Source organism: Phodopus roborovskii, unplaced genomic scaffold (genome assembly GCF_943737965.1).
Source record: "Phodopus roborovskii unplaced genomic scaffold, PHOROB, whole genome shotgun sequence".
Taxonomy (NCBI): Eukaryota; Metazoa; Chordata; class Mammalia; order Rodentia; family Cricetidae; genus Phodopus; species Phodopus roborovskii.
Genome location: NW_026125295.1, coordinates 14,739,277 through 14,754,312, shown reverse-complemented (window position 1 = coordinate 14,754,312; position 15,036 = coordinate 14,739,277). Strand labels below are relative to the sequence as shown.

At 38.4% G+C, this 15,036-nt stretch overlaps 1 protein-coding gene across 8 annotated transcripts in view; it reads right to left on the bottom strand.

Annotated features, from left to right (window-relative positions):
* Nucleotides 1-15,036, bottom strand: part of Dock3 (dedicator of cytokinesis 3) — a 307,646-nt gene that overhangs the window by 236,883 nt on the left and 55,727 nt on the right. For all 8 annotated transcript variants that reach the window (XM_051205186.1, XM_051205158.1, XM_051205167.1 and 5 more), the window contains exon 3: nucleotides 13,582-13,622. In XM_051205186.1, coding sequence (XP_051061143.1) covers nucleotides 13,582-13,622 — 41 coding nt within the window. The remainder of the gene's footprint in view (nucleotides 1-13,581; nucleotides 13,623-15,036) is intronic.

Below are 15,036 nucleotides of genomic sequence, written 5' to 3'. Positions count from 1 at the left end.
TAGTTGAACAAATGTCCTTGTGGTATGAGTGGGCATTCTTTGGGTATATGCCTAAAAGTGGCATTGCAGGGTCTTGAGGTAGTTTGATTAGACTCCCTGAATACAGGTGACAAAGGTACAAACTGGGTGATATATGAGGCCACTGGCAGTGGGTACAAGATCTAATTCTAATGTACAAACTGACTTAGTGGAGCCCATTCTACATGGAGAGATACCTTGCTCAGCCTAAGCATGGGGATGCGGTGGGGGGGGGTGCCTGTTCCTGCCACAACGAGATGATAGAGACTTAGTAGACTTTCTAGGGGAGGTCTTACCCTCTCTGAGTATCAGATGGGAGGTGTAGGAGGAAGAGGGGGGAACAGGAGGAGAGGAGGGAGAGGGAACTGGGATTGGAATGTAAAAAAATAAATCAATAAAGAAATAATAAATTTAAGCCAGGTGGTGGTGGCCCACACTTTTAATCTCAGCACTTGGGAAGCAGAGACAGGCAGATCTCTGTGAGTTTCAAGACCGGCCTGTTCTACAGAGTGAGTTTCAGGACAGGCTCCAAAGATACAGAGATACCTTGTCTTGAACCCCCCCCAAAAAAAATTAAATAAATAAATTTTAAAAAAAAATAAGACAAGCTTCACCTACTTTCGCTCTTTCTTTCTGCCATTTCTCTGAGAAGGAAGGCATATCTCTATCTCTCCCCTTTACTCCCTTCCCTATCCCAATAAATCTTCCCAAGTAACCTCTGTATGGCTGGTGTGTTGTCCCACCATGGGATCCACCAAGATTTCCCTCCCACTGCATATCAAAACAGGGGTGATCCCAGTGTCCTGGACTGACCAACTAAGCTATCACCCAGGCAAACAACCAGGGCTTTAAATTGGCATATCCCAACATCTACCCCACCTATAACACACTGGAGCTTGTGAAGGGACGGGTCCTCCAGAACCATAGCAGCAGGGTCTCTATGACTAGGGAAAACTGCATGATGTCAGAGAGGAGTTTCAATGAGGATCCAGTATTGATGATGTAAAAGAAGCCAGAAGCCTTGAACCTGACCAACAACTCATTACACAACAAACATTTGCAAGTAAAGCTGTTTGGACAAAAGGGTCTACTGCATGACACATCATAGTTCCCAATGCCACTAAGACAAACAAAGAGGTGATGGAGAGGCAGGAAAGATGGAAGAGTGAATTAGTTTTTTGTTTGTCGTCTTCTATTTTATGGTTTTTGTTTGTTTTTTAATTAATATTTTATTTGTATTTTTATTTTGTTTAGTTTCCTTTTAAATTTTTCTTTGGGGGAAATGCTACAAGGATGAAGGGTGGATATGGAGGAACTAGAAAGTACTCAGGACTGGGATGCATTTGTGAAATTCCCAAAGAATCAACAAACGATTATGTTCTAAATAAATAAGTAAATAAATAAATGAGAGCGACTGTCTTCCAAGAAATCCTTAACTGTCAACTAGCCAAACTGTCCTCTTAGAAGTCTGGCTGTTTTAGACACAATCACTGTTGGCTATTCACACTGACTCAGGTGATGAAAGGATAAAAATACAGCCTAACTCTCTAATGGCCACTAAAAGTTAAAAATTGAAAAAGTCCATCAGCATGTATTTAAAAATCACCCGAGCTGCATGCAAAGCTCAGGAAAAAAGAAAAACACATGAAATAGCTTGGTCACGATGACCGGTTTCTGGAAATTATTAGTATTATTCATAACTACCTAGTTTCTGAAAAATGTTATTATCCACAACAGTCTAGGAACTGTTATGGGTCATGCTGTCTACAAAAAAATTAATAACTAAAAAAGACAGGACTCATGGCAAGAAGGAAAAACTAAAAAGAACAAGTGCCTTTGCCAATAGATATAGAAAACTCCCTGACTGGAGAGTACATTCTCCCAGCCGCTCAAGGACAAGGCCACTGAGCCCGCTGATCCTAGAGAAAGAAAACCCCCTAAACTTGCAAGTGTGCTAAACAATCTTGCCTTGTAAAAACTGTGTACTCTATGAAATCTCTGTAACCTAGGAAACCTTATTAACCATTCCAAGTTTTGAACTATCCCATGACCTTGCTTTTAGGGCTAATGAAAATAACAGGCTATCTTTGAAACTAGCCTTGTTAGCTTTGATGTAAATCCTATAAAAAGCTATCTCAATTCTGCCCTCAAGGTCCTCAATCCTCTACCCCTGCACGGCATATGACTGTGGACCCCCAATGCACTTGAAATAAAAACTCCTCATGCTATTTGCATCGAGACCGCTTCTCGTGAGTGATTTGGGGTATTGTCTTTCCTAAGTGGGAGCGTGAAGGTCCATGCTCTGCAGGTCGTTCAGTGACACAGGTGACTTTTCCAACAGCCAGGCCCCACCACTGAGGAGATCCAATGGCCAGGCCCTGCCCCCAGATTTCTCTAACGGGTGTAATGGCCATTCCTAGTCCCCAGAGGTAGGAGAGTGGTCATGACACACCCTACAGGAAAAAAAAAAAAATATCCCACCAGTCTCTGAGCTTGCCCCAAGATCTGGCCACATAATCCCTCCAATCCCAGGCCACCCAGGAAAGCTCCCCACACACACACTCGCCAGAAATGCTATACAGACCCTATCTTCTGTTCAGCTTTCTACTGCTTCTCACTTGAGCACAGGCAACTCCCCTCCTGAGCTTTTCCCTCCCAATAAATCACTTGTGTCAATGTGAAGTTTGTTGTATGGTGACTTTGTGACATTCTTTGGCTGCCAACTGCCAAGATACCTTTCCCATCTAAGCAGTAATACAGTCACTCTAAGGACACTCCTACAGATTCAGAGGGCCAATTACAACCATAGCATGGCTGAAGAGTAACCACTCCAGACTTTGTTTAGAAAGCAGCACTCCAGAAGACTCTACAGTCACTTTCATCAACACAGGGTAAAACGGCCAGCCAAAGAAAGATACTCTGACCCTACAACCAGAGTCACTTCACTGATCCTGAAACCAGCGCCAAATGGTTAAAAAGGGTCAGTGAAAGAAACACACCCTGACCCTGAAACCAGAGCCAAAGAAACATACTCTGGCCCTGACCAAATCAGCACAAAAACCAACCAATCTCTGAGCAGAAAATCCAGCCAAGTCTGAGCTGGTCCAAGCTCTGGGATTGAAATCTGACTAAATCCAACCCTGAAAATCTTCACCCTGAAAAAATGCCACCCCTAAGAAGCCCAATATAAGTCCTGTACCTGTTCAGCTAGCAGCTGCCTTTTTCTACCCTGGCAGAAGCAGCCATCCTCCTGGATTCCTCCCTCCAAATAAATCTCTTGAAAGAGGTCTGGGTGATGGCCTTCTTTTGCCAGAATGGAGCACAGCAAAGAAGTAACAACTGGAGCCAGAGCAGAGCAGAGCAGAACTGCAACACTTTCACCGGGGAAACCTTCCCCTAGTAAAGCAGAGTTGTTACACTGGGGAAACCTTTCCCTGGAGAAGGGCTATACATTGCTATGCTTACAGTGGAATTCCTTGGCTCCCAATTGCTAGGCTCCCTTTCCATCTGAGCTGCAATGCTTACAATCATACCATACCAGAAAGGAGTACTCTGATTCATGTATAACAATCCTTCATTAGTATGAATGGTTGCCCTCTCCTGACTATATAAACACACTACCTAGGAGACACCCTCTTGTACTGGCCCCTGGTGTTGCAAAATTAGGCACAATAAAGCACTTTTTCCTGATGGGAATAGGCTGAGCTGGTAAAAATCAAAGAAGAAAAATGGGGTGGTAGTAATGGCAGTGGAAAGAAGAGCAACAGTCACAGTGGTAGTAACAAAAATAGAATACTGACAAGTAACTAAAGAGTTCCAGAGAAAGGTCAGTGGCAGAAATGGTAGGAAATAATTATCCACATGGACAAAGGATGGTAGAAGTATAGAGGTGGCTATGTAGAGCCAAAGGCAAGGGATTATGGGCAATGATTACTGGAAGAGTTCCAAGGAACTGCCAAACCCTAGGATCTTGACACCCAATGCCCAAAAGATACATACAAGCTGCTGTTAGGAGCCATAAATCTATCACCCAAGGCTTTGAGAATTGTGACAGTAACTGATACTGGGTGCTGCTACCTCTACCTACTACTAAAAGCTAAAGACTGGACAGATGGCTCAGGGGGTAAAGGCTGACAATCTGAGTTCTCTTCAGGACCTTCAGGGTGGAAGGAAAGAATTGACTCCCTCCAGTTGTCCTCTGATCTGCACATGTGTGCTACTTTGTACATGCTCACTCATACATGTATACACAAGACACACACACAATTTTAAGATGAGGCTTATAATAGCTACCAATTAATGGTCTCTTACAATCAAAGCATAAAAAAGTAAACTTGCAACCTGAGCAAAAGACACTGGACTATAGTCTAGCATTACAAGCTAGTTCTCAGAACATGGAACTATAAGTATGTCAACTAAGTCCATAAGTCTTTGGCGCTAGAAGAGCTACTGCTCACTTATTAGTGAGATATCTCTCTCTCTCTCTCTCTCTCTCTCTCTCTCTCTCTCTCTGTGCGTGTGTGTGTGTGTTTGCAGATATGCATGTGCCACAGAGCACATGTATATGTCAGATGTTACCAGGTGCCAGGGCCTCACCTTTCACTGTTTGAGACAGGAACTCTCACTGTTACAGATGCCAATCTTCCAGAAACACTCTTCTTTCTCCTCCCATCTCCCAGTAGGGGTATACTGGGATTACAGACATGTAAAGCTTTTTACGAGGGGTCAGGGATCTGAATTCAGGTCATTGGGCTTGCACAATAAGCACTTTACCAGTAAGCCATCTCCCCAGACACCATTTAAAATTGCTATATGCCTACAGAAACAACAAGCTGACTGGCACTATCAGTCTTTTACTGTATCTAAGAGAATGTATACTTGAAAAAAAATGTTAAAATGGCCAAAGCCTTTAGCTTTCATTCAAACTTTATTCAACAAGAAAATTCAAATATATAAATATTAAAAGTTATTTGTCCAAAAAATATATACCTTAGAAAACACCAGAGAATTCAAAGTGAAAAAAAATATTGACAGAATGAATATGGACAAGTAATTAAAAAGCCAAGTCTATATACATATATATGGAAATATTTATGTGTAGCAATAATAATTAAAGAAAAAAAAGGCCATGGATTTGAGAGGAGGAAGGAAGGGCATAGGATGGGCTAGAGGGAGGAGGAAGAAATGATGTAACTATGTTTTAATTAAAAATAACTTAATTTTTTACCTAAATGTGGTGGTGTGGTGGCATATGCCCTTTAATCTTAGCACTCAGGAGGCACAAGCAAGATCTCTGTGAATTCAAGGCCAGTCTAGTCTACAGAGTGAGAGTTCCAGAGCATCCAGGGCTATACAAAGAGACCCATTTCAAATAATAATAATAATAATAAATTTTTAAAAGTCTAAATGAAAATAAGTCTCACACTAGAAACTAAGAAATTTACTCTTTAGATATCATTGACACAGAATAGTCATAATAAGTAATTTACTTATGTACACATTTAAGCCAGGAAGAGGTTAATTTTGGGGAGTTATAGTTATATTCAATGTACATGTCTACATTCAAAATTTTGATATTTATCTGTATATTATTTATTAAGAAAAGTATATATCAGGAGCTGCAGAGATAATTCAGTGGTTATGAGCACTGGCTGCTCTTCCAGAGGACCTGGATTCAATTCTAAGAACCCACATGGCAGCTAATAACCATCTGTAATTCCAGTCCCAGGGGATTTAATGCCTTCTTCGGGCATCCACAGGTATCAGGTATGCAAAAACAAAAACATGAAAAAAAAAACATATAAAATATTTTTTTAATTTTAAAGCAATTACTGATACAAATCTAAAAATCACTTATTCGTGTTTTTATATGATGGTACATGGTCAGGAGTGGCTGATTCAGTGATGGAGAGATGGCTCAGAGTTTAATAGCACTGACTGCTCTTCCAGTGGTCCTGAGTTTAATTCCCAGCAACTTTATGATGGTATACATATAGGCAGAACACTGTATACATAATAATTTTTTAAAAAAAAGAGTGGCTGATTCAGGTGTACATATGATCTTTCTACATTAAATAGGTATGTACTATCATATCAACTTTTAGTAGCAGAATAAAGATAAGGAAATGAAAGATCATAAACACTGTCTAATGGAAAGAATTTTGTGGTTGATACAATGATCCTATAAGCCATATATAAAATAGTTACTCCAGGAAAATTGGAAATTTTCTAATGAATATTTCAGCAAATGAACCCAATGTTGTCTTCTGTCCTACACACACACACACACACACACACACACACACACACACACACACACACACACCACCATTAAAGTAAGGTTAATACTAGCTTGTTATATTTGTATTATACTGATTATATTTGTATTACTCAGTAGTTAAGAATCTTGGGCTGGAGTTAGGTATTTGCCTAGCCTGTCTGAGGCCCTGAATTCAATCCCAAGTACCACAAAAAAAGAGTTAAACATTTTGAATTTTATTTGATATGGCAGAAATGAAGAAATCTTTATATAATTCAGAGAAATTTTCAGATGATCCTTTTTTAAATGATTTAAATGTATAAATCTACATTTATCAAATAGTCATAGTCCTAAAAGATGATGAAAGCATAACTCTCACATTTTTCATTACATCAGAGAACAAGAAATTGCTTCTTGAATGTTTCTAATGTATGTTTTAATCATTGAGCATATTATACACATAATTCCATGTTTTATTCCGACTACATATGAATTTTGTTGAAAAACAAAACTGAACGGTTTTCAATGTGTTTTGAAAGGGAATACCAATTTAAATTGAAGATGTAAATATCTATTGCTAGTAAATGTTATAGCCACCTAAAATCTAGAAGAAAGTTGAAATTACCAAAATACACAATCACAAAAATACTATATTTGCATAAAGAAAACAATGAAATCTGGTTAGACACACACACACAAAACCTTCTATGATGGCATATAAATTAGTCATCAATCTCATTATCAGGGAAGGGCATTTAAGGTAGCCCCTCCACTGTTGCTCAGATTGTTATCCCTGGTGCACAAAAGGACTTTGGGAGCATATTCCCCATGGAGGGATACACCCTTAGCCTAGAGGCAGGAGGGAGGACTCAGACCCTACTCCAAATGACTTGACAGATTTTGATGATCCCTCCTGGAAGGCTTCACCCTCTCTGTGGAGTGGGGGAGGAATGGGATGAAAGGGGGTGTCGGGGAGCCTGGGAGGGAGGGAAGGGGAACTGGAATTGATATGTAAAATAAGGAAAAATTATATACATATATGTATATATATGTATACACACTCACACAAACACAAACTAATACTACTTAGTGTAACTTTTCTGTTCAATTGGCTGTCAAACTATTTCAGAAACTAAACACAAAATAGCTCTCTCACAAAATCCAAGTAACTATACCATAATAAAAAGAATTTAGAAACAGGTATAAGATTCTGAGCACTGCTTTGTAATTCTTTCTGGAGAAGTCAGTTAAAAAACTAGAAGAAGGGACACTCTTTTAAGACTATGTAGAGAAACCCAATTAACATAGTGGTTCAGATGAAAACAGCTAGTTCAGGAAGTTTCTATTTCTATATAACTTTTAAAGTCATGATCAAACTACCAAGAGCTAAAATATGAATAAGAACTATTTTTTATCTCTGAATAAGAACTATTAAAAAGCAATGGAAGGTTATAATTTATATCATATTCTATTTATCTTGATATCTGTGACCTATACCATCCACTACCTTGATTCCATTACTAGTATTTTGATATCAGAGTGAAGAAAGTATGCTATGGAATAATCCTCTTGTGCCCCATAAAGATTTGTTACTTGAATTGATAGCCAGGCAGGAAAACCAAACTAGAAGAATGGTGGGAAAAAGAAGGCCAGGGTCGGAAGCATGATGTGTAGAAAATGAGGTAACAAGCCATGAGCCACATGGCAAAACACAGATAAGAAATGCAGGTTATTTAAACACAAGGGTTAAGTAGTAACCAGCCTGAGCTATCAGCTGAGCATTTACAATTAATATTAAGTCTCTGAGTCAGTTATTTGGGAAGTGGCTGCAGCTTATTTGGAAGCAGGTGGTCAGGACAGGAAAACTATGCCTACAAAAGTAATCACTGACAACTGTTTTGTGACTAAAGTTTCAAATTAATACACAATGTATCATTTCAAGGTTTTTTTTATGTTTTTTTGTGGATTTCACATAATGCATCCTGATCCCACTCCCTGCTCCCATGCTTCCACCCTCTGCCCTTGCAACCTCCTGCCCCAAAACAAAATTTAAAAGTAAAAACAAAAACAAATGAACCAACAAAATATAACTGAAATCTTTGCATGGAAGCTGGAGTGTGGCCCAGTGAGTCACACAGTACACCCTTCAGTCCATACATCTTTACTGTAAAAGTTCATTGCAGCGAGTCATTGGTCTGGTTCAAAACCTGAAAATAGAAATAAAAGCAATAAAAAAAAAAACCCTGCAGAACCCTAGATATGGAAAATCTAGATAGGAGAACAGGAACTATAGACCAAGCATCACCAACAGAATACAAGAGATGAAAGAGAGAATCTCAGTCACTGAAAACATAATAAACAGGTACAGTGGTCAAAGAAAATGTTAAATCTAAAAGATACCTAACACAAAACATTCAGGACATCTGGAACACTATGAAAAGATCAACTCTAAGAATACTAGGAATAGAAGAAGGAGGTTTCCAGCTCAAAGGCCCAGAAAATATTTTTTAACAAAATCCTTGAAAAAATATTTCCTAACCTTAAGAAGGAGGTACCTAAAAAGTTACAGGAAACTTACTGAACACAACATTGACACAACAGAAAAGGAAGCAATAATCAAAACACTAAACACAGAGAACAAAAAAGGAATATTTAAAGCTGCAAGGAGAAAAGAGAAAGTAACATGATGGGAGATGTCATTCTGTAAATATGCTTCTCTTATTGGTTAATGAATAAAGCACTGTTAGCAAATAGGGAAGCAAGATAGGTGGGACTAGGAGACAAGGAGGATTCTGGGAGATGTAGGAGAGGAGATTCAAGATGTAGGGACTTGAGAGAAAAGGTCCGGATTCTCTCTCCAATAATATAAGACCACATGGAAACATTTAGATTAATAGAAATGGGTTAATGTTTAAGACAGAGCTAGTCAATAAGAAATGCTAGTAACTGGCCAACAGCTTTATATCTAATACAACGTCTCTGCGTGTTATTTGAGGCTGACATGGCTCTGGAACCAGGCTGGCAGAAAAATTGCCTGTAACAGTAACATATAAAAGCAAACTTATCAGAATCACACTAAACTTCTCCAAGGAGACTCTAAACACCAAAAGGACCTGGACAAATGTGCTGCAGACTCTAAGGGACCACACATACCAGCCTAGACTACTATACCCAGCAAAACTTTCAATAACCAGAGATGGAAAAAAAAAAGATAAACCATGATAAAGTCAAATTTAAACAATTATCCATCCACAAACCCAGCTCCACAGAAGGTAATAGAAGGGAAACTCCAACCCAAGGAGGTTAACTACACCCACAAAAACATAGGCAATAATAATCTCACATCAGCATAACCCAAAGGACACACACACACACACACACACGCACACCAACAACAACAAAAACAACAAAATAACAAGAACTAACAATCATTGGTTATTGATATCTCTCAATATTGATGGATTCAATTCCCCAATACAAAGACACAGATTAATAGAACAGATGCAAAAAAAAAAAAAAAAAAGGGCCCATCCTTTTGCTGCATACAAGAAACACACCTCAACATCAAAGACATTACATCAGAGAAAAAGGTTGGAAAAGGTTTTCCGCATATGCCCCAAGAAACAGGCTTGTGTGGCTACTGTAATATCTAACAAAATAGACTTCAAATCAAAATTACTCTGGATAGAGAAGGACACTACATACTTATCAAAGGAAAAATCCACAAAGATTACAATTCAATTCTCAACATCTATGCTCCAAATGCAAAAGCACCGACATTTATAAAAGAAACATTACTAAAGCTTAAATCATACATCAATCCTCACACATTGATAGTGGGAACCTTCAACACTCCACTCTCATCAATGGACAGGTCATCCAGACAAATACTAAGCACAGATATAATGGAGCTAACCATGTTCTGAACCAAATGGACCTAACCGATATCTACAGAACATTTCACCCAGAACCCAGACACAAAAGAATACACCTTCTTGTCAGCATACACCTCATGGAACATTCTCCAAAATTGACCCACACATTCAGTCACAAAGCAAGTCTCAAAAGATACAAGGAAATTAAAATAACCCCTTGCATCTACCAGGTTAAAGCTGGATTTCAACAATGACAGAAATAACAGAAAGGCTATAAACTCATGAAAACTGAACAACTCTATACTGATGACTACTGGATAAAAGCAGAAATAAAGGAGGAATTAAATACTTCCCAAAATTCAATGAAAATGAAAGCACATGTCCAAACTAATGGGACATAATGAAAGCTGTCCTAAGATGAATATTCATAGCACTATGTGCCTTTACAAAGAATTTGGAGAGATCTCATACTTGCAATATAACAGCACACCAGAAAACTCTAGAACAAAAAGAAGCTAATACACCCAAGTGGAGTAGATGTCAGGAGATAATCAAATTGAGGGCTGAAAACAATAAAATAGAAACAAAGAGAACAATACAAAGAATCAATGAAACAAAGAGTTGCTTCTTTGAGAAAATCAAAAAGATAGAAAACCCTTATCTAAAACAACTAAAAGACAGAGAGAGAATTTCCAAATTAACAAAATCAGAAACAAAAAGGGGAACCATAACAACAAGCACCTAGGAAATCCAAAGAATCAGGTCATGCTTCAAAAACCTGTACTTCACATAATTGAAAAACTAAAAAAAAAAAAAAAAAATGGACAAATTTCTTCATAGATACCACTTACCAAAGTTAAATAAATACCAGATAAACAATTTAAATAGAATCACAACCCCTAAGGAAATAATTGGACCTCGTGAAACTGAAAAGCTTTTGAAAGGCTAAGGACACCATCACTATGACAAAATGGCAACCCACTGATGGGAAAAGATCTTCATCAACTCTACATCTGACAGAATGCTAATTTCCAAAATATATAAAGAATTGGAGAAACTAGACATCAATTAAAAAGTGGGGTACAGATCTAAACAGACAATTCTCAACAGAGGGATCTCAAATGGCCAAGAAACACTTAAGAAAGTGTTCAACATCCTTAGCCATCAGGTAAATGCAAATTAAAACATCTTTGAGATTCCACCTTACACCTGTCAGAATGGCTAAGATCAAAAACACAAGTGACAGCCCATGCTGGAGAGTATATGGATCAAGGGTAACACTCCTCCCTCCACCCCTTGTATAGCCACTTTCAAATTCACTATGGCAGTTTCTCAGAAAACTGGGAATCAATATACCTCAAGACCCAGCTATCACATTCCTGAGCATCTACCTAAAGGACACTCCATCCTATCACAGGGACACATGCTCAACTATGTTCACAGCAGCTTTATTCATAATAGCAAGAAACTAGAAATAATCCAGATGTCCCTCCAGTGAAGAAAGGACAAATAAAATGTGGTACATTTATACAACAACTGCATATTGCTCATGTGTTAAAAACAATGGCATCATGAAATCTGCAGATAAATGGGTGGAACTTGAAAAAAGAATCCTGAGTGAGATAACTCAGACCCAGAAAGATATTGGCTGGAAAGTAAAATATAACCATGCTACAATACACAGACCCAGAAAGGTTGGCTAACAAGAAGAGCTTAGCTTAGGGAAGACACTTGGATATCCCTGTGAAGGGGAAATAGAATATATTTTGGTGGTGGACTGGGGGCTAGTGGAACTGGGAACAGGAGGAATCAAGTTAGAGGGGCAGTATAGACAGGGAAGAGTACTGGAAAAGACTAAAGGAGGGGCACATTTCGGGATGAGGGAAAAACCTAGTGAAATGCAAACTCCCAGGAATCTAAAAGGGTGATCCTAGCTAAGACTCCTAGCAACTGGAGATACACAGCCTGAACTAGCCATCTCCTATAACCAGGAAAAACTTCCAGTGAAGGCACTGGGACACCAATCCAGCCACATAACTTTCAACCTACAATCTGTCCTGCCTACAAGATGTGCTTGGGTAAAGGTGGCACAGAAATCATGGGAGTAGCCAATTGATGACCAGTCCAGCCTGAGACCCATACCACAAGAGGAAGCCCACCCCTAACACTGCCTGGATTGCCAGTGCACAGAGGATGGATAGCCCTGAGACCTAGGACAGAACCAAACAAAACTGTCAAAAGAAAAAGTCAATGTAATGATACCTAATGATATTCAGCTTTAATCATAGATTGGTGTCTAGCCCAATTGTCAGCAGAGAGGTTTCACCCAGCAACTGATGGAAACATATACAGAGACTGACAGCCAAACAGCAGTCATAGCTCAGGCAACCCTTTGGAAGAAAAGGAGGAAGGATTGTAGGAGCCAAAGGGGTCAAGGACATCACACAAGAACCCACAGAATCAACTCCTGGAGTAACGGGTTGAACCAACAACCAGAGAGCCTGCATGAGACTGACCTAGTCCCTCTGAATATATTTTACAGTTATGTCTTTTGGTCTTCTTGTAGGACTCCTAACAGTGGGAGCAGGGCCTGTCTTTGACTCTTTTGCAGACTTCTGGGACCCTATTCCTCATACTGTGTTTGCTTTGCCCAGCCTTAATATGAAGAGAGTAGTTTAGTGTTGATGTAACTTGATACACTATGTTTGATTGATATCCCTGGAAGCCCTGGCCTGCCCTTTTCTAAATAGAAACATAGGAGAAGAGGGTAGAAAGGGTGGCTCAGAGGGGAAGTGGTAAGGGAGGGTCTAGGAGGAGAAAAAGGAGGGGAAATTGTGATCAGGATATAAAAATAATAATAACTAATAATATAATAATAAAACATTAAAAAGAATGTTTTAGTTATAACTGCTCATTAAAATATATTTTATTTTATTAAGTTAATAGTAATAATGGGCTGAACACATAATATCTAAGATATGACATCAGTATTCTATATAGCCTTATTTAAGTTCACATTTTAATTTTTAATATCAACAAAGAAATGCCTTGTTAAGCATTATTTTTATTTTTCCTACTTTGCATCTTAGCAATAAATTCATCTAAGTAGACATATGGTTCCACAGCACTAAAACTATAAATAAGTCAATTTAGTTTTTGTCAAATCTTGAAGAAAAATTACTTAAAAGTATGAATAGGTTTCTTCAAGATAAACATATAGTTATAACCACATTTGCATTTTCTTTGCTTTCTGAAAAATCATTTTAATACTGCCTGGGCCTTAGAAGACTCTTACACAACTCTGCCAAAAAAGATGACTATATCTACTATAAAGGATTAAAGATGAACTAGAAACAGCTGTTATGACTGTTAATAACATATGAGGCAAATCTTACACATTGAGGAACACAATGATAAACTCTCCATTACCTTCACATTAGGCTTCTTTGTTGAAACTCCTCTGTACCAACCTAAAAAGATATTAAAATAATGTTACTGTCATTCTATAAGAGACATAGAGTAATTTTCGAAAAAAGCAAATGTGAACTTTTCCTTACTATGCTTTGGCTTCATTAGGATCTACAATGAAGTACTAGCAGTTTACTCCTGAAAAAGCAGGTTATTATTTTTATTTGGTCTTTTTTCTATGGCAGATAGGAAGTACATTCCAAACTATTTCCTGATTCATTCACTCACTCTCCCATGCTGCATACTATACTAGTCTCTAAGTTGGTTGTTATTGTTTCTACTCAGTTGCTAAAGTCAGTATCATTATATTACAGAGAGATTAATCTATATTTTTCCTTTCAGCATTTATTTACAGCAATACTAATAAAAGTTTCATTTATACAACAGAAGTATAATTTTCAAACAAGGGAAATTTTACTGCCAACCTTTCTCAAGTCTAATCTATTATTTTCAGAGTTTTACTATAGTTCACTCGTGTTTGGGAGGAAACAGAAGGTAAAAGTAAAACCGAGAAAAACACAGAAGAACATTTTTTTTATTAATTTTACACATTGAAATTGGGGGCATTATCCATGTACTAATCTTCAAATCTCATGACAGTGCCATGAAAGAGAGAAAAATCTAATTTTCTCACATGAAAACAACAGAGTACAAAAGAACAAAAATTCTGCTTCTTTTAGTAACAATAGCTGAGATAATAAATTTCAATCACAAACTGAGTCTCAATTTCTTCATTGATCATTTTAGATAATTTTCAGCACTTGGGAAGTAGAGGCAAGCAGATCTCTATGAGTTCAAGGCCAGTGTGAGTCTACAGGGCTAAGCTATATGACATCCAAGGCTACACAAAGAAACCCTGTTTTGAAAACCCTTAAAAAAAAAAACTTACCATACCTAACACCTAACAAAAATACATTGAGATACCACATGGCAGAATGAGTCTCTCTAAAATCCTTGAAAATTGAATGAATAAATAAATAAATAAATCCATGAGAATGCTCTAAAGCTACATAATTCAAAGCTGTGGAGTATGGGGGGGGGGGGGAGGCAAACAATCTACCGAAACAATCCACTGAACAAAAACTAAAACCCATAAACAGACCCACACAGACTTCAACCACCCCTTCACAAAGAAGTGATGGCAACACAGTAAGAAAAGGTGTGTTAGTAAGAGGTGCAAGAACAACTGGTTTCAACTGGGAAAACATAAACTCTGTATACACACTCAGCCCAGCCCCCAACTCGGATGGAGGCCCCTGCTCCACCAGAGACCAACCCAGCCACCAGAGGTCCAGGTAGGCCACTGCCCAACAGACCTCTCCCACTCTCTCAATGCCCCTCCCCAATCCACCCTCACCTCCTTGTCACCAAGTCCCAGGCCCCAAATCAGACCGAGAACCCCTACTCAACTACAGG